This window comes from Oenanthe melanoleuca, chromosome 28 (assembly GCF_029582105.1).
Source record: "Oenanthe melanoleuca isolate GR-GAL-2019-014 chromosome 28, OMel1.0, whole genome shotgun sequence".
NCBI classification, from domain to species: Eukaryota; Metazoa; Chordata; class Aves; order Passeriformes; family Muscicapidae; genus Oenanthe; species Oenanthe melanoleuca.
Window position 1 is genome coordinate 1,824,237 of NC_079361.1, and position 20,035 is coordinate 1,844,271.

Genomic DNA, 20,035 nt, shown 5'->3' on the forward strand with positions numbered 1-20,035 from the left:
CTGCGCTGAAGGTGGAGGTGGTTGTGGATGAAGAGACATTTCCCTTCCATCCCATCCCATTGCAAACTGGGGCAATGAGGGCACAAACAGAGCCGTGACCCCAGGAATGAGCTCAGCCCCCAGCCCAAGCAGGGCTCCTGCCTTTGTGCCCCCCACTGGGCTCCACTGTCCCTTGCAGCAGTGCCAGGGAGATGCCAGGCTCACGGGAAAACGACCTGGAGCCCCCCAGAGCATCCCCACCCCGCATGGGCCAGCACTCACCATTGCCATTCCTCCCCGGAGCTCTCCTCTTGCTGCTCCTGGCTGCTGCCGAACCTCCTGAGCTGTGCTTGCTTAGTTGGGCTTTGAGGATGGCAGAGGCCAATTCCCTCCCTGGCTCTGACTCGCAGGGTGGAGTTGTTGCTCCTCTCCATTCATCTCTGGCCAGTCCAGGCTGCTCTCAGCCTTGCTGGTCGCTGGCCTCGGGGGCTGTGGGCAGCTGATGCAGAGTGTCCTGTGCCCTTGGTGTGCTGTGTGCCAGCTGACCGAGCACCACCTGAGCCATTGGGTGACATCTGCAGCGCTTGTCAAGCAGGGCTTGGCAGCATCTTCTTCACTTCACAGCTGAGGAGGCTGAGGGCAGGGCTCAGGGGGAGGGAGGGGGCTCAGCACTGACCACCAGGTGGGTCCGACGCCGTGGTTTGGCCTGGGCTGGCTCCGTTCGTGCAGGAGAAACGCCAGCAGCTCTCCCAGCCCTGTCGGCTCCTCTCCCCACTCCCATCCCTTGCTGCAGCCCAGCGCTTCTGCTGCTGGAGGCTCCTGGTGCCTCCTGCTGCTCGCTCGCTCCGGGATGTGCATTTAGAATTTCATTGCAGGCACTCGCAGCTCGGGCATTCCCATTCGAGCTTCATCCCTGGATCTGCCGCTAAAACCGGGAGATTTATGGAGGTGGGAAGGAATTTCACTGCTGTTTTCAACAATATCAACTTATCTGCTTAGGAAAAGATGAAAAATCCAGGCGTGAAAATTGAGGCTGGGTTAGTTGGGGATGGATTGAAGAGGATGGTGTGGGGGGAGGGTGTGCTGGAGCAATCCACGTCTCATTTCCATTCCCCAGGATGGGAAGGTGATTCTGGCTAATTTGAACACAGTCATTAAGCTGCTGTATCAAAAGCACAGAGTCAATTAGCAGCGTCCCCCCCGCCCTGGCCCCGCAGGCTGTGCTGTTTTAATCAGGGATGGGGGGAATTGCTGCCGCTTGCACAAGGGCTGAGCTGATTTCACCTGATGGAAGATGCTCTCCTGCCTGCTGGCCAGGGTTAGAGGTGATTTTGGGGAGCAGAATTCAGATAAATGCACTGGGGGAGCTGGGAGAGCCCCAGGTTGGAGGGGGCTGCTTTTTCCTTGTCACCTCCCCAAGCATCTCACCAGAAAATCACATTATTTCTGTCTTACCGTGCCCCTTCCTGCCATTATTTTATTTTGGGGGTAACCAAGGCTCAGCACAGGAGCAGGCAGGTTGTGATTCCAGCCTGTGCTGTGGGTTTTGGCTCAGCCCTGCTCCCCCTCTGGGCTCTCTCTCCCACCCATTAACTCCAGTGCCCTTCTGGCACCACTTTGGGCTTTGAGGAAGGAGCAGGACAAAGCTGTGGAGGAAAAGCACCAGGCTGAGGTGACCAGTTCTGCTTCCCCAAGCCACAATCTGACACTGGACATTGGAGAATCCCACCGGGCCCTTGGTCTTGTGCTCTAATTAATTCAAATTGGCTTCAACATGAGCATAAATCCAAAGGGATTTTAGGCCAGGAGCCAGGGGCAGGCTGGGGAGGAGGCCAGGCTGTGGCATTTGGGGTGCTGAGATGGGACCTGGTCCCCTCCTTAGGGGGTTTTACCCCCACTGTCCCAAGAGCCTGGCCCTAAACAAAAATAGCATCCCCACAGATGAGGATGGGGAGCCATAAACCACCAAAACCCTCCAAAATCGTGCTGAACATTGGGATTGGGATGGAATGGGGCCACTGGGAGCACAAATGTCAAGGAATCATAGAATCATCCTGGTGAGAAGAGACCTGCAAGACCACCCAGCCCAACTGTCCCCAGTTTGGGGACACACAGAAGTGCCAGGACCCCCAGGCTCCAGGGAGGGTCCCTGTCCTTGGAGATGCTGTTCCAAGCAAGCCAGCACTGGGAGTGTCTTGACAAGTTTTGCTGCTTTCTGGGGAATTTTCACACAGACTCAGCAAAATGATTTAGGGGAAAAAAAAAAAAAAAAAAAAAAAAAAAAACCAAAAAACCCAAGTGTGAGAGAAATAAAAAAATCGCAGCTGCTCTGGCACACGCTCAAAATCCCAACGAGTTTTTGACTGAAACGTGCCAAGGGGAAAAAAATAACTCCAACAAAGTGAGAAGTAAAGTCCCTTTTGCCCTCAGTTTGCCCTCTGTGGTGAAGTGAGGGATCTTTCCCTGCTGATGCCAGGATCCAGAGCCTCTCCCTGCCAGCCCAAACGCAGCATTCCAGCACTGCCAGCTCCTGTGGCAGCCAGGGAGGTTTTGTCCCCTCAGGATGCAGCAGTGGGAGCAGCTCCCTGTGCTCACTCATTTTGTCTGATGGAAACCTCGATGGACTCCTCGAAGGAGCCAGCTGGATGCTCCCACCCCACGTGCTCCTACAGAATTTGGGGTTTGGGGAGCCCACCAGGAGCCTCTTTAGTGCTTGGGGGTGCCAGGGAGCCCCAGCCCAGCCCCCCCAGCCCCAAATGCCCCTGAGCAGAGCCAGCCACCCCACAGGAATGGGGACAGCACTCAGCCCCTGGGGCTGAGCTGGGGGTTTATTGTGTGCTGGCCAGAGGCTCTGCAGTGCCCCAAACATCACTGGAGGGTGGCACTGCCCTAGGACACTGCCCTGTGCTGTCCCCTCCACCCACCCCCTCCCAGGGCCCTGCCAGAGTGGGACAGGAGAGCCCATGGCCCATCACACCCAAAAGTGCAGCTTCACCTCGGGTGTGCACCCTGGCAGGACTCCAGTATGGAAAGGAGGGGGCACAGCCCCACTGTGGGGTGTGGGGACACAGAGAAGAGTGGCTGCCCCACCACGAGTGACATCTGTGACCTGCTGTGCACGGAGCTGGGGTTGTTCCCCTGCAAACCCTCCTCTCCAATCTCCCTGGTTCCCTCTCCAGTGCCCCTGGATCTCTCTCCAATCTCCCTGGTTCTCTCTCCAGTGCCCCTGTTCTCCCTCCAGTGCCCCTGGATCTCTCTCCAGTGCCCCTGGTTCCCTCTCCAGTGCCCCTGGATCTCTCTCCAATCTCCCTGGTTCTCCCTCCAGTGCCCCTGGATCTCTCTCCAGTGCCCCTGGTTCCCCCCCTGTGCCCCTGGTTCCCCCCCAGTGCCCCTGGATCTCCAATACTCCAGTGCCTGCTTCCTCCAGCTCTCTCTGCCCTGGCCCCAATGTCTCTGTACTTCACATCTGTTCACTTTGAGCACAAACCCCTGAGGGGGGACAGTCCCACCTCAGTTCCCTGCACACACAGCCTGAGCCCGTGACTAAGCCCAGTTACTTTTAATAAATATTTGAAGTTTCTCTGGCCAGGAACCTGCTGTTCTGAGCTGTGCCCTGCAGAAGCACCATCAGGTGAAGGGTTTTCATCCAGGCAGGGGGCAGAGGGACCTTTCCCCTCTCTCACTGCCTGGGCTTCAAGTGACAGCACTGCTGAGATCCTCTCCTGCCCTTCCTCCCACTGCACCCCTCAGTGAGCCCTCATGTCTGGGCCCAGCTGTCCCTTTTAGCACTGAAGTCAGCCCAAGCTGACAAACTCCACCAAAGGAGGATTTCCTCCCTTTTTTAAGGCCCAGTTTTGCAGAACAACCCAACCCCAGCTGCCTTCAGCAGGAGCTTTGCAGGCTCAGCAGCCTCAAACCCAGCCTAACATTTCCCTCCTCGGAGAAAGATAAAGAGCTCTCAGGGATGCTCAGGGTGGGATTTTGGGGGCTGGGCAGGGACAGGGGCTGCACTGATCATCCCTGAGGGATCCAGCTCATCTTATTCTGTGATTGTCCCGCCCATCCAACCAGGACAGCCCCATGACTGTGCCAAGCACACCCCAGCCCTGATAAAAATAAGGTGATAATAAGTGGACAAAAAGGGAAAATATTTGGGGTAAAATCTGGGGTGATACCTGTAGAGTGACTCCACAGCTCAGCCACCCACTCCCCAAAACCCCTGAGCTCAGGCAGCCTGGGGCAGCTGCATTTGGAGCATTTGGAATGTTCTGCTCCCCACTGCTTTTGGGTCGAGCAGGGGTCCCAACATGAGGCTTTCCCACCCCAGGGACTCCCCCAACCCCAACCTGTCACTGCACCGTCCCCAGGCCGCTCCCAGCCCAGCTGGGGGCCCTTGGGGACACAGGTGGCTCTGCCATCCTGCCTGGCTGGCCAGGGCTGGGCAGCAAACCCTGCTGAGGAGCCGAGGATCACAGCGGGGAGGAGGAACCGGGGCTGGCAGTGGCTCCTCTGTCAGTGTATCCTGGTACCTTCCTGGATTAGCAGGACAAACAGAAACCACACAGCTGCCAGGATGTGAAAATGGGCAATGCTGGCCCCACTGGTCGAGGGGAATAAATCATCAGATGTAGGGAATAAATCCCAGAATATCCTGAGCTGGGAGGGACCCTCAGGGATGATCAGTGCAGCCCCAACAGCCCCACCCTGAGCATCCCTGAGAGCGCTGTCCAAACGCTCCTGCAGCTCTGGCAGCCTTGGGGCCGGGACCATTCCCTGGGGAGCCTGGGCAGTGCCCAGCACCCTCGGGGGGAAGAACCTTTCCCTGAGCTCCATGCCAGCCCTGACACAGCTCCAGCCCTTGCTGGGCTCCTGGCCCTGTCCCAGAGCAGAGCTCAGCCCCCGAGGAATCTCCCCTCATTCTCTCCTCCAGCCGTACAGATCAGAACCAGTGGAACTGTGTTTTTGGTTTTTTTGCCTGGTGATTCCTGCCTCAGCAGGTCGCAGGTCGCCTCCCCATCCCCGAGCGAGCCCGGGGATCCATGTGCTGCCGCTCCCGAGGGATCCCAGCCAGGGGGAGCCGGGGGCGGCCGCTGCTGATGGATGCAGCCCACGATCCCCGAGCCGAGCGCGCTGCCGCCCCCGCCTCGCCCTCCCTCCGCCGCTACCTGCCGGTGCCATCGAACCCCTCCAGCAGCTCCCAGCTCCTTTTCAATACCATTGATTACAATTCCGGGCACTGCGGTGCCGCGGGGGGCAAACACGGCAATTGCACCTCCTAGACGGAAATGTCCCCGTGTCCCCGTGTCCCTGTGTCCCCGTGTCCCCATGTCCCCCTGTCCCCGTGTCCCTGTGCCCCTGTGTCCCCGTGTACCCGTGTACCCGTGTCCCCATGTCCCCGTGTCACCGTGTCCCTGTGTCCCCGTGTCCCTGTGCCCCTGTGTCCCCGTGTCCCCATGTCCCCGTGTCCCCGTGTCCCTGTGCCCCTGTGTCCCCGTGTCCCCATGTCCCCGTGTCCCCGTGTCCCTGTGTCACCGTGTCCCCGTGTCACCGTGTCCCCGTGTCCCTGTGTCCCCGTGTCCCCTGTCCCATGTCCCCATGTCCCCGTGTCCCCGTGTCCCCCTGCCTCTGTGTCCCTGTGCCCCTGTGTCCCCGTGTCCCCATGTCCCCGTGTCCCCGTGTCCCTGTGCCCCTGTGTCCCCGTGTCCCCATGTCCCCGTGTCCCCGTGTCCCTGTGTCACCGTGTCCCCGTGTCACCGTGTCCCCGTGTCCCCGTGTCCCTGTGTCCCCGTGTCCCCGTGTCCCCGTGTCACCGTGTCCCCGTGTCCCCGTGTCCCCGTGCCCCCGTGTCCCCGTGCCCCCGTGTCCCCGTGTCCCCGTGTCCCTGTGTCCCCGTGTCCCCGTGTCACCGTGTCACCCTGCCCCCGTGTCCCTGTGTCCCCGTGTCCCCGTGTCCCCATGTCCCCCTGTCCCCGTGTCCCTGTGTCCCCGTGCCCCCGTGCCCCCGTGCCCCCGTGCCCCCGTGTCCCTGTGTCACCCTGCCCCCGTGTCCCTGTGCCACCATGTCCCCGTGTCCCTGTGTCCCCGTGTCCCCGTGTCCGCCTGTCCCCCTGTCCCCTTGTCCCGCAGGCAGGGCAGGTTCTGATCCCCTTCATTGCCCAGCTTGGCCTCATCAGCTCCCAGCTCTGGGACGGGGCCGTTGTGGAATTCCCTTGTCCCCGGGGAATCCGAACAGGATTGCACAGCAATAACCCCCCAAAATCGCTGCCTGTCGCTGCTGGGATGGCCCTGGCCGGGCTGTCACCCGGGGATGGCTCAGGAGGGATCTCACTGCAGCCACAGCCAGGGACATCCCCCCAGCCTCTCCTGCTGGCTCCCTCCCAGCTGTATCCCACCGGTCACTCCTCAGGGCGTGGTCTCGGGGATAAAAGCTGTCACTTGGCGTGAGTGGCTCAGGGCCACGTCCCCATCACACCAGGATTGTCCCCTTGGTGGGAAGGAAGGGACTCACAGCACCAAACTGGTGAAGGAGAGCACCCCCAGCCCAGTGTGGGCCCAGTGACCTCCCATCTGTGCCAGGTGACAATGTGACAACACTCTGTCCCTTTGCCTGCTGGAGGCTCTCAAGCTTTCCCCTCCCCTCTGCTGTGCCCTCTGTTTTGAGGGATGTGCTCTTCCCAATCCCTTTCCTGCTGCAGGGTCATGCTGAGCCAAGGAGGTGCCAATCCCCAAAATTCTCCTTCTTCCCTGTCCTCACATGGATCATGTCCAGAATATGTCCAGAAACTCAAACAGCAAAGGAAGAAACTCCCCCTGTCCCCATCTTCTCCAGCACACGGGGTCCTGTTTTTTTTTTGTTTTTTTTTTTTTTTTTTTTGCTGCCTACTCTTGCTCCACGTCCTTGGAGTGGGATGGGAGCTGCTGGGTTGAAAGACAAATTATGCTGGGATGCAGTGATGGCAGAGCTGATTCATCAGCTGGGGGGGTCTACAAGGTCTAATTTGGGAGGGAAGATCGCTGACGAATCCTCCAGTAACCAGGAAGACTTGGGAAACTTTTCCTGGCTGAACACATTATGAATTTCCTTGCCCATCCAAGAGCTCGAATGGGGAGGCTGCCCTGTTAGGGAAAAGGTTTCAAACAGGAAATGTGTTCACAAGAAACAGCTTCAGATTTGCTGGATCATCATTAATTGTTGGACTCAGTGATCTCACAGATCTTTTCCATGGTTTCTCTCCCTGTGCTGGCCAGGATGAAGATGAGGGTGTCTCTCCAGCTGTTTCCAGATATTGAGAGTCACTTCTGAAGCTCCACAGTGCTGGATGTGCTTTGTCTGCCAGGAAAAACAACCCCCATTCCTCTGCAGGGACCAGGAGCAGGCTCTGGGATGCTCTGGCTGCCCTGATGCTGAATGGGGTTGAATGTGGCTGCACATGGCTCTGGGGCATGAAGGAATTTCTCCAGCTTGATCCTGTGGGCATTGGCTCAGGCTGCCAGGCAATTCCAGCCCCTCTGGCAGCCCTGGGGCTGGAGGGGACACTCAGGGCTGGGCTGCGGGCACTCCCACATCCCACATCCCCAGGGGGGCTCTGGAGTGGGGGGACTGCCATGGAATGGGGCTGGCAGGAGGATTTTGGGGAGCTGTCAGTGCAGGAGGTGAGAACAGGCCTGGCACCCAGCCAGCATTATTAGTGTCTCACTTCTACAGGCAACAAATCCACCCACTCCTCCATGGAAGGAAAAACTGTTTGGAAACAAGAGCTGTACCTGGCACAGGGATCCAGAGATGCTCTCCTGCCCCCATGGCCTTGGCAGGATGGGCAGCAGTGCCCAAGGGTCCCTTGAGACCATCCCCATCGTCCTGGCCCTGCTCCTCATCCCAGCAGCAGCTCCTGGATCCTGGGATATGTGAGAGGGGTGGAGGTCACTGTGCCCTGCCTCGCTCTGTGAATTATTTATCCAGCAGGAGACAGCTTGGACTGGGAAACCTTCCCCACCAGCCCTCCCCCAGCAGGCAGGAACACTGGGAATGGCTTTTCCAGGCTGTGCTGGGTGAGCTGGTCAGTGTGGTCCAGCCTGTCAGTGTCCTGTCCCTGCTGCACCCTGAGCCATGTGGAATTCAGGGTTGCCTTTGCTCTGCTCCAGTTTCTCTGCTCTGCCCTGGGGTAAGTCCTGGACCAAAGCTTGGGGTCCTCCTGGGAAAGGCCTGAGCACAGGGTGGGGTGCTGCAGATCAGGGGGGGCTCCCAGCACAGGATGGGGTGCTGCAGATCAGGGGGGGCTCCCAGCACAGGGTGGGGTGCTGCAGAGCAGGGGGTGCTCCCAGAGCCCTGGGCCCAGCTCCCAGCACAGGGTCCTGCCATGGGCAGGTACCAGGGGGATTCAGCAGGGCAGACACAGACTCAGCTCCCTGAGCCCAGCCAGGAGCAGCCCCTGCCAGCCCCCAGCCTCCCCTGCACTACCCCAGCATCCCACTGAGAGTTCCACCCCAGCATCCCTCAGAGGAGGGAGGGCAGCTGGAGGCTCCAGCCTGATGTGGCTTGTGCCACCTCACCTCTGCTGACAGCTCTGGCCACCCTGGTGACCCCAAGGTGTCAGTTGTCCTCCTGTCACTCTGTTTGTGTCCCTGCTCCCTGCAGGCTGTCCCCAGCCTCCCCTGTGGGGAGCAGCCAGGGCTGCAGGCAAAGGGAAGCTGATTTCTGTGTTTTCCCAAGCCACCAGCCCTGGTGGTGTCTTCTAAACAGATTAAACTTGGATCCCAGCCCCAAGATCAGCTCATGGAGCTGCTGAGAGGCAGAAAAGGGGTTTTGGGGACTTGCTCTGAGTCTGGGCAGCAGGTGGGATTTTGTGTGCTGGGGTGGGAGGCAGAGGTTTCCCAGAGAAGCTGTGCCTGCCCCTGGACTCTGGGAGTGTGCAAGGCCAGGCTGGGCAGAGCTTGGAGCAGCCTGGGGTAGCAGGAGTGTCCCTGCCATGGCAGGGCTGGAGTGGGATGACCCCAAATGTCCTTTCCAGCCCAAACCATTCTGTGGTTAGTGGGGATCTGTCCTGGCTCTGGAAGGTGCAGTGCTGGTGCTGGAGCTGTATCAGGGACAACACTTGGAGGAGTTTGTGGGGAGCAGCAGCTCTGCCAGATCACAGGAGCCTGGGGGACACATCCACAGTGGCCATGGGCTGGTGACAGTGAGCTGAGCTGTCCCTGCCCCCCTCATGGGGCCTCAGCTACCTCTGGGCTCTGCTCCCCTCACGAACATCCCCTCACTCAGCCCTGTCCCTTCCCAAGGCTTCATCCACTGAAGCCCCTGCACCTCCTGGAAGCCCCAAATGTCTCTCAGTGGGAAGAAGAGAGGTGGGTCAGAGGTGCATCCAACAGCCAAGGCAGCATCTCAGTGCTGCTCTGACAAAAACTGCTAAATCTCCATTAAACTTTGGGAGTAACAGCACCATCACACCGCTGCTGTCATCAATCCTCGCTAATTGTTTCTATAATTAAAAGCCCCATTGTGTCTTGTCTCTCCAAGATGATTTCTCAGAGAGGGAGCACTCTGGCATGAATGATGCAGGGCTGGTGGGAGGACATCTGCTCTGGGCTGCCTGCACAAGCCTGGGGTGAAATCCCATCCCTGAGACACCCCTTGGATTCCTGGAGCTCACCCAGAGGGTTCTGGGGCACTGAACTGGGAATGGTCCCAGCCCCAAGGCTGAGTTTGGACATCACTCTCAGGGATGCTCAGGGTGGGGCTGTTGGGGGGCTGGGCAGGGTCAGGGGGTCACTGATCATCCCTGAGGGTCTCTTCCCACTCAGCACATTCTGAGATTCTGTGGATTATTTTAACTCCATCTTCCCCAGTGTCTGCAGTTCAGGAACAAGGGCTCTGTGCCCCACAGCTGCTCCCAGCCAGGCTCCAGCTCCAGCTGGGGATGGGCACTGGGAGCCCCTGCCCCAACTTCCCACCCCCTCAGAGCGTCCCTGAGCAGTGGAAATGAAAGTTCCTCTGCACATCCTGTACCCAGCCTGCAGTTTGGACAGCGCTCTCAGGGATGCTCAGGGTGGGATTTTGGGGGCTGGGCAGGGACAGGGGATCACTGATCATCCCTGTGGGATCCAGCTCAGGATATTCCATGATCAACATCAGGAATGGGATTATTTCAATCCTATTTTCATCCTTTGATCCCCAGGTGAGATCCAACCAAGGACAGAACTCAGCAGCAGAGGAGGAGCCCCCTCCTCCCCCGGGAGCGTGGGAGGGCTGGGGCTGGTGCCAGCAGATCCCACTCTGCCTCTGCTGCATTAAAAACCTGGGACCAGGTGGGAGGAGCTGCTCTTTGCTGGTGATGAACGAGGAGGTGCCTGATCCCTTCCCCCTCTTGGAGACCCTGGAGGGGCCTGGCTGGAAAGTGCAGCAGAAATTCAAACCAGGCTCCGTGGCTGGTGTGGGCATGAAGCCTCCTGAGCTGGGGGCTGCTCCTGATAAGGCGTTTTTGGTGACAAAGCTGGGATCTGGAAGGTTGGAAAAGCCCTCTGGGATCAAGGAGTCCAACCACTGCCACTCCCACCTGTGCCACAAATGCCACATCTGTGGCCACCTGGCAGCAGTCGTGAGGTGCCAGCAGTGCCCACCGAGCCCTGCAGGGATGGGGCAGGTGCTGGGAGCCCCTGGAAGCAGCAGAGGGGGGGATGCTGAGCCAGCCAGGGTCCCCTGGGCACAGGGCAGTGCCCTGCACACTGCTGGGTGTCCCCTCCCGGGGCTGGCACGTGGGGACACAGCAGCAGCCACCTGCTGTGGGCAGAGAAGCACCCACAGCTCTCAGGGAGTTCCCTGGGGTGTCACAGCAAGGAGGGGACAGGTGACAATCTACACTGCCACCCTTTTTGGTGCCCTGAACCCACCACAGGTGCCTCTTCCCCTGCAGGCAGATCCAGGGCCAAGAGACTCAGTTTAATCATGGAGTGGTTTGGGTGGGAAGGGACTTTTCAGATCCTCTTGTTCCACCCTGCCACGGGCAGGGACACCCCCCTGCTGTCCCAGGGTGCTCCAAGCCCTGTCCAGCCTGGCCTTGGACTCTGCCAGGGCTCCACACCCCATTCCTTCCCAATATCCCACCTAAACCTCCTCCCTTTCAGTTTAAAACCATTCCCCAGTCACTTCATACTCCTGTAAATCACCTTTCTCCAGACTGGCCCATCCTTGACCCCTGGGGGCTCCTCTGCACCCCCAGCTGAAGGGCACAGGTCCAGGAGGTGACAGACTGGCAGCAGCAGCTCGACCCACTGCACTGACCTCAGCTCCTTCCCTCTGTGGGGTGGGATGGGGACCAGCCACGGCTCCCAGGTCCCCTGTCACCTCCCATTTTTCTAAGCTAATATCCTGCAGCATCTTTAAATGAAATATGAACAAAAGCAGCGAGTTTAGGGGAGTGCAGGGCTGAGGATAATCAGAGCTGAGAATGGCTCTGCTTTGTGGGGTGACTCACACCTGATGTATGTGCAAATTCCCAGCTGTGCTTCCAAGAGCTTTCACTGGGCTTGAGCGGGAGAGACACTGGAGACAGGCACAGCTCAGCCCCAGCTCTGCTCAGCAGGACTCTGCAGGGGGGTCTCACCTGCTGGACACCACTTTTTCCTCATTTTCCATCCCTTTCCCCACAGTGTGACACACAATGAGGCTCCAGGCCAGCCCAGTTCCTCCCCTCCACCCAACAGTGACCAACAGCCTGGAGACACCAGCAAGGGCAGCAGCACAAATGTGGCCTTTGGAAAACATCGACATCCACAGCACTCACTGGCCAAAAATACCTGGGCTGGGAATTGTGCATCTCTGAGGGGATGGGTCGGTGTCCAGAGATGATGGCTGGTGATGGCCAGAGTGCTCTGTCACTGCTGCCACCATCTGCTCCCAGTTCACACCTGGCTGGAGCCCTCCTAGGGGGAAAACCTGATGCAAATCCCTCCCTGGGATTTCCAAAACCCCAAAGGGCAACAGGAGACACGGGGCTGGTCCCTCCTGCGCGTCCTGAGGGGAGCAGAGCCAGCCCCTGCCCTGTCCCTGCCCTCCCTGTGCTGTGTCCCCAGAAAGGCACAAAATCCCTCCCCAGGCTGGGCACCTCTCCCTGAATCCCTGTCACTGTGGGAGATGAACAGATGTGGGACAGATGTTTGTCCCCTGTCCCTGCAGCTGTAAAATCTGCTGAGTTTGGGGCAGCTGGGGCTGGTTCTGGGCTCCCCTGGGACACATCACAGCCTCCCTCAGCCCTGCTGCTGTCACAGGGAAGATAAAGCTGGGATTATCACTGGGAGCTGTCACAGCTGCAGGCAGGAGCCTCACACAGGTGACAGCACTGGCAGGGGCTGGATCAGCACCAGGGGCTGAGCAGGACACACACAAATCCCAAATGACAGCTCCCAAAGCTTTCAAGGAAGGGCAGCAGCACCTGCCTGCTCCTCCTGCTGGTGGCTATACTGGTTTTACTGGGAGCACATCAGGCACAGGGCTCACACTCTCCTGCTTTGCTTTCCTCACTGTGGGAACAACCAGGCACAGAAGGTGGGGCTGGGACAGGCTGGGCTCAGGGGCTGCTCAGTGCCTGCCCCTCACTGCTGGAATGGTGAATTTGAGGATGAATTCCTCCAGGAATAACTCAGGAGGATGAACAGCAAAGAGAAACCCAGCAGAAAGCGTTGTGGTTTCATGTTTTCCCAAAGTGGGGGAATATTTTATAACTAAAATCATGACCCATAAAGATGATCTTGCTGGAAATGAACGCTTTGAATCCCTCTTTGCTAGGAAAGGAATTCCTGCTCTAACATTAGATCTCTCAGTTAATATTTAACCTCACTATTTCCAGCGTGCTGGGGCTGCAGCTGAGCATGTCCACCCCCTGCCTCCCCCCAGCAGCCTTAAAGGACAGACTGGAGCAGTTTGTCCTCTGCTCCTTGCAGAAAAGGGCAAAACACTCTTTCCAGCCCTGGGGCAGAGCTGGAATGGGGCTCCTGCCCCTCTCAATTACCAGCCTGGACAGAGCAGTGAGTGCTGCTCCCCTGGCTGAGCACAGCCTGCCTAGTCCATCTCTCCAGCCTAACTGGGCTCTGGCCAGGCACAGAGCCAGCAGCACCAGGAGATGCTCAGGAGCCCCAGGGGACCCCCCTGTCACCCCCTGTCCCAGCCCTGCCATCCCCCAGCCCCAAGGTAACCCAGCCCCAGCTCCTAATTGGATTTGTTCAGCTAATTATGATCATTTTCGCCTCAATTAAGCCATTTCTTTCCCACACAGCTCCCTGGGCACAGGTCTGAGCCCTTTGCAGCTGCTTGTCCTCGGTGCTCCCCGACTGTCAGGGTCACCTTTGCTCATCCCTCAGGCTCCTCACCCCCAAAAACAGCATTAACCCTCAATTTCCCTCCCTCTCCCCATTCCCCTCCTCCCACAGCACAGCCCTTGCTGAGGACATGGGGCTGGCTGGTGTCACCCCCAGAGCCACCAAGGAGCTGGAGATGGGAGGGTGCAGAGCTCAGAGCAGCACCCACAGCCTGCATGGATGCACCACCCCAGCAGCTCTGGGCTGCAGGAGGGGCAGGGAAAGGGGGCTGGAAAAAGACAGGGCCTGGAAAAAAAATGGGGCCTGGAAAAAAAATGGGGCCTGGAAATGTACAGGGAGTGCAGAGGTGGAGGGAGGGAATCTGCTCCTCAGCAGGGACTGAGGGCAAGTGTCTCAGGTTGCAATCAGGATGTAAAAGTTTGTATTCTGTCCCCATCTGTTAACCCAGCTGGGGCAGTGCCCCTGATCTCCTGGCACACATTATCTGCTCATGGGCCATCTTTAAACCAGCTGGGCAATCATCTTTATCTTCCCACAGCCCATCCTCCCTCCAGGAGATATCTCCTGTTCATGGCCAGTGAGTCCCAGGGCATGACTGATAAAATTCCATCATCCCACTGGGAGATGCTCCAGCCAGGGGAGGAGCCAAGCCTTTCCTACCCAGATAAAAACTGACATTTGGGACAGCAAGTTTCCATCTTCCCACTGGATTCCAGAGGAAAACCAGACCTTTGCACATCATCCCTGGAGCTTCAGAGGAAACTGCACCTTCTCCAGGAGCACTGCTCCAGCTGAACCACATCTGCCCCTGCAGGAGGATGCAGCCACCATTGAATGGGACTGTGCCAACACCCTGACTGACAGGTGTCAGCTTGGATTCTGACTCTGGCAGGGCTGGGATTGTTCTGTGTAATCCTGCATTTCTATTTTAATTTTCCTAGTAAAGAACTGTTATTCCTAATTCCCATATCTTTGCCTGAGAGCCCCTTAATTTCAAAATTATAATAATTTGGAGGGAGGGGGTTTACATTTTCCATTTTAAATAAAGGCTCCTGCCTTTCTGAGGAGACATCTGTCTTTCAAACCAAGGCAGGAAGGGTGACTGGGATCACATATCTGGGTCTGGATGATCTCCAGGGCTGTGCCCAGGGACAGCAGAGGTTCAGCTGGGCACATCCCACAGCCTTTCCCTAGAAATGAAAATGCCAAGCAGGGCTCAGTGCATCCCCATCCACCAGAATTCAATAACCTGCTCCATCAGGCTGCTCCTGGCATCCCTCCAACACCAAACCAAGGTGCAGCCACCCTGTGTCCCTGTGCTCCATCTCCTCACCCTGCAGGGAAAACAGGCAAAAAACCCCCACAGGCCAGGAAGGAGAGGGAGGGAAGGGATGCTCAGAGGGACTGCATGGATTGGGCAGGACAGACTCTCCAGCCCTGCCCAAAGGGACCAGAAGCATCACACAGATCCCATCCCACAGCTGCAGCCCCACTCCTGCATTTCTGGGATGTGCCAGTCTCATCCTTTCACAAAGGGACATAGCTCATGAGCACACAGTATTTTTTTTTTTGAGCAGCTCACTGATAACATCCCTGAGGCCACCAACAGCCAGTGCCACCCTCAGGTGATTGGGGCACCTCTCCAGGCTGAGCCTTCACCCACTGAAGGGCCATCCTCCTCCTCCTCCTCACAAACAGGCACACACACCTGCTGGGCTGGGCTCAGGGATGAGCTTGGGATCAAACAGCTCTGCAGCTGCTTCTCCAAGCCCTTCACTTCCTCCATGCTCAGCTGAGGAGGTCTCTTCTTCCTAAATCAGGCCAGAATTAATTTGCAGGTGAGCTCAGAGGCAGATTTAGAGCTGTGCCTTCCTCCCCCCATTTAACACCATCACCCTGCCCCCCAGGCAGGGAACCAAGCCTGACCTTCATCTCTTTATCCAGGGCTCCTAAAGCTCAGGAGCAAGAGGGAAAGCCAGCCCAGATCCCAGAGAGAGCCCTTGCCCAGCTTTGTGAAGGATGTTTTATTAATTTCTGCAGCAGAGAAAGGGAGAGCTCTTGAACACAAACAAGGAGCACCTGAATTAATGCTGAGCCCAGAATAATATCCAGGAGCTGCAGGATCAGCTCTTTATCAACCTTTAACAACAAAAAATTCTTGCTGTTATTCAGCAGTAATGAAGGCAGAGCTATTGTGGCTGCAGATAACACCAGGTACAGGGCACTGCAGCTTTATGAATGCTGGAGTTTCATGACTCAGGACTGTTAATGGTGCAGGAATAACCAGCCTGAGAGGAAAACAGCCCTGCCTGCTCCCAGCCATGCCCTGCTGGAGCAGGGGCACAAGGAGCCAGTGCTCTGGCCAGAGCTGTAAAGACAATTTTAGAGGGCCAGGGAAGAGACCAAGGGCTGCAGCTCCAGGAGAGGTGCCCTGACCCAGCCACAGGCTTAAAGCTCCAGAATTTCCACCTTTAAGTGGTTCACTGGTCAGAGAAGGCCTTGGAAACATCAGTGTAAGCCAGCAGGAAAAGCCACAGCAGGGCTGCTTTGACAGGCAGGACAATTTTAATAAACCAACATTAAGATCCCTGACCCCAGCAGGGTCTGGACCCCTCCATACCCTTTAGCTGCCTTTAAACTCCCTAAATTTTGAGCTTCCACTCCTTCCTTCAGCCCACAAGCACAACCTTGGGGCAGCCCAGCTCCTCTGGCCCCTGAGGGTTCATGTTTTATTATCCCTCAGAGGTTTTGGCATGGGGCACAGACACAATCACAGCATTTCTCAGCTGGGTCTCTCCAGAGCTCTGGGTCACATTCAGGCATTTCCTGATCCCAACCTGCTTTTCCAGACCCCAAAAAACCCATTTCCTCAGAGCATCCTCCCCCAGGATCCAGCGAGAGGGAGAAGGTTCTGTTCACAACTCCCAGTAAAGCTGACAAAATACAAACTGAGAACCTCAAAGTGTTCACTGAAAAACCAAGGCCTCTGTGTCAAACTCCTTGGTTTATTCCAGAGTTTTTTGGGATGGCAGAAGGGAAGGGGAGTCCCTGGAGGCACCAGGGAGCAGCCTGGGTGTCCAAGCTCAGGGTCTGCCCCAGTGCTGCCCAGCCTCACTCTGCAGCTTCAGTTCTCCCAACCATCCCATTCCAGCATTCCCAGAGCCATCCCTCTGCCAGGAACCCTGAGGAACTCCTCCCCAGGAAGGATTTGAGGGAAAGAGCCAACTCCAGGTACTGACTGACAGCCAATAGAGCCCAGTTCGTGTGAAAAAACAGGTTAATTTTATTATAAACTTCAGAAAAAGGAAACAAACACCACAAACACAGCATGGAACATGTCCTCAGGGACAGGGCTGTCCCAGGCAGTCAGGCACTTCACAGCCCCAGACAACTCCAAGGGTCGAGTTCTGAGTCTTTCTGGAAAACAGGAGATTTTCCCCATAGCACTGCCTGTTCCTCACTGCCCCTGGGGACAAACAAACCCCCACTTCCCTGCAAGCCACTCAGGGCAGCAGCTTCCTGGCAACTGGGAGGGCATCCAGCAGTGCTTTGGGGCCAGAGCAGTGAGAGACCCCATGGAAGTTGTAGTGAAGAATTTCCTGCAAATCTCCCTGTTTTCTACTGCAAAAATATCCGAGCCAGGGAGTCACAAAGGGCTGTAGGAACCTGCTGGCAGCAGCCCTGGGTCAGAGGTGCCACAGGCTGGCACACCTGGGGGCTGAGGCTGTGTCCTGCACAGGAGCCCCCCCAACCCTTCCCCTTGGCAGCAGAGCTCTGGGACAAAGCTCAGAGCCTGGGGACATCCAGGGGACTTGTGGCACCTCCCCTGCTCCAGGCTCAGGGTGGGATTGTCCTTACCTGGGGGGTTACACAGGTTGTGTCAGCCTCCTGCTTGCTGATATCCCCACCGCTGGCCACAGCTGGAGCCTCTTCCCCACCGCTGGCCACAGCTGGAGCCTCTTCCCCACCGCTGGCCACAGCTGGAGCCTCTTCCCCACCGCTGGCCACAGCTGGAGCCTCTGCTGCAGGCTCTGGGGGCAGCACAGAGCCCTGGGGGTTGTGTGGCACAGGGACACAGCCAGAGCAGCACAAAAGCCACAGGGGATTAATGGAATTCAGATTAGAGCAAGCCAGGGGCTGAGGTAAATCCTGCCAGGCCAGGATTGGTGCTGCCCCAGGAATGGGGCAGGAAAACTCACCTGGGCAGCTGAGGGCTCCAGCACAGGGAGCTCACCCTGCTCCTCCAGCTCCAGGTCAGTGTCATTTTGGGACTGGTACTCCTCACTGTCTGTCTCCACCTCTGAGGGCTGGGGAGGAGGCAAAGGGAGGCTCTGAGGAAGGGACAGTGTGGGGAAGGACACACCAGTCCTGTCCCAACAGCACTGGGAGCCACAGCAAGGGTGGCAGAGACACGGGGAACCAAAGGAGAACCCCAGGGATGAGTGGGGCACCCCCAGACAGTGCTGGGGTGATGGCCAGGTGCTCCTTGGACACCTCAAAGAGGGGATAAGGAAAGGAAACCTCTGCAGGCTCCCAGAGCATCCCAGACCACACCGAGTCCAAACCATCCTGGAATTGCTCAGCAGCCACAGCACCTCACCTCATACGTGGGGTCCTCAGAGTCCTCCTCCGGCCAGTCCCTCTCCAGCACCACGAGCCAGGACTCGTGCTGCTCCAGAGCCACATCATCCCTCTTCCTCTTGCTGCCTTTGCTGTCTGGGTTGATGGGAGCCTCGCGGATCTCTGCAGGGACCCACAGTCACCACACCCAGACCAGCACAGCGGCTCGCCCAGCTCCCTGCAGGCATCCCGGGCTGTGCCCCCCTCCAGCTGCCCCAGCTCTTACCCCTGGGCGCGCTGCTCTGGCCCCAGTCCATGGGGAGGCAGCCCAGCAGGCTCTGGATGCTGGCGGGGGTCACGGAGAGCAGCAGGCGCTGCAGTTTCCCCCGGCGCTTCCTGGCGAGGAGCCCTGCCCTGCCGGGGGACCGGGATGGGGGGCACAGCCTGTCCCTGATGGAGCTGACAGGGAGCACCAGCCCGATCCAGGCAGACGCCTTCCCCAGGAGCTCCAGCTGCAAAGAGAGGGCAATCAGCACATGGCAGAACTTCCAGGAGCTCAAAATCTTCAGGGAATGCCTTAAACTCTGTCCCAGTGTGGGGCTGAGGTGGGACCAACTTCAGCCAAAACCTGCTGGGTTGTTCGTGCCCAAAATCCTCCCATTTCTACTGGCACAGAGAGGGAGAGAAATGGGATGCTGCAGCCAGCAGCAGCTGAAGGGGAGCAAGGCAAGGCCAAGGAGAAAGAAGCAGGAAAGCAAAGGAGAAATCATGGAATTGTTTAGGTTGGAAGGGACCTTAAGGATCGTGTATTCCACATGTTATCATGGGCAGGGACACCTCCCACTATCCCAGGGTGCTCCAAGCCCCTTTCAGCCTGGCCTTGGACACTGCCAGGAATCCAGGGCCTGACCACCCTCATGGGGAGAAATTTCTTCCTAATGTCTAATAATGTGAAAAGATTGAAAAAACACACACTTTCTGGCAAAAAACCCCCAGCAACTCCTGGTGTTGAGGCTTCAGCCACCCCCAGCATCACTCACCGGGTACTTGACCAAGCTGAGCTGAAGGATCTTGTCCAGGAACCTTCTGGAGAAGGAATCACTGCTGGGGAGAGTTCTCATCTGAGGAGAGAGAAAAAGAAAGGTCAGAGCCTCCAGGCAGCTCTGGGAGTGCCCCCAGCAGAAATCACCACTTGTGCAGCACCCAGACCTGATTTGGGCACTGCTCCATGGAGCCCAGACTGGACACAAACCTGGCTTAGACCCCTCTGCAGCCCTCGGGGTACTTATGGGTCCTGCCCCATCTGCTCCTCGTTACCCTGATGAGCTGCTGGCTCTGCTGATTGGGGCAGCCCAGGGCCCTCAGCTGGGGGCTGTTAGCACTGCTATCACCAGTTATCAGCATTGTTATCAGCATCGTTATCAGCACTGCTATCACCAGTTATCAGCATTGTTATCAGCACTGCTATCAGCAGTTATCAGCATTGTTATCAGCATCGTTATCAGCACTGCTATCAGCAGTTATCAGCATTGTTATCAGCACTGCTATCAGCATTGTTATCAGCATCGTTATCAGCACTGCTATCAGCACTGCTATCACCAGTTATCATCATTATCAGCACTGCTATCAGCACTGTTATCACCAGTTATCAGCATCGTTATCAGCACTGCTATCAGCAGTTATCAGCATTGTTATCAGCATCGTTATCAGCACTGCTATCAGCAGTTATCAGCATCGTTATCAGCACTGCTATCAGCAGTTATCAGCATTGTTATCAGCTTCGTTATCAGCACTGCTATCAGCACTGCTATCACCAGTTATCAGCATCGTTATCAGCACTGCTATCAGCACTCATTAATGGCTCTCAGTTAAGGGATCATTTTCTCTCAGTTTGAGGTCTCCTCCTGGAGCTCTGATTTGAGATCTCTCCCCTTGCTCTGTGCGGGTGCAAAGAGCTGAAGCTGATGAGACGCCCTGCTGAGCCCCCCAGGGATGGGAGAAACTCGATCCCAGGTGAGGGGAGGCCCCTCTGCACCGCCCCTGCTCCGTGCCACAGAGATGGAGCTGCTTTTCCTCTCTGCAGCACTTTCCCAGCAGGATCCAGCCCAAAGCCACCGTTATCCCCCTGAGAGGGAGGAGCTGCCTGAGCCTGGTTAGAGAGCCAGGAAAGCACTGCCAGCACAGGGGA

The 20,035-nt window shown here is 57.4% G+C and overlaps 1 protein-coding gene across 1 annotated transcript in view; it reads right to left on the reverse strand.

Annotated features, from left to right (window-relative positions):
* The window catches only part of LOC130264290 (uncharacterized), a 41,362-nt gene extending 22,099 nt beyond the window's left edge, over positions 1-19,263 (reverse strand). Inside the window, exons 1-6 of the mRNA XM_056512342.1 lie at positions 19,165-19,263; positions 18,888-18,968; positions 18,134-18,359; positions 17,888-18,030; positions 17,487-17,594; positions 17,146-17,337 (exon numbers count right to left, since the gene is read on the reverse strand). Coding sequence (XP_056368317.1) covers positions 17,146-17,337; positions 17,487-17,594; positions 17,888-18,030; positions 18,134-18,359; positions 18,888-18,968; positions 19,165-19,263 — 849 coding nt within the window. The remainder of the gene's footprint in view (positions 1-17,145; positions 17,338-17,486; positions 17,595-17,887; positions 18,031-18,133; positions 18,360-18,887; positions 18,969-19,164) is intronic.
* Between the last annotated feature and the right edge of the window lie 772 nt (positions 19,264-20,035).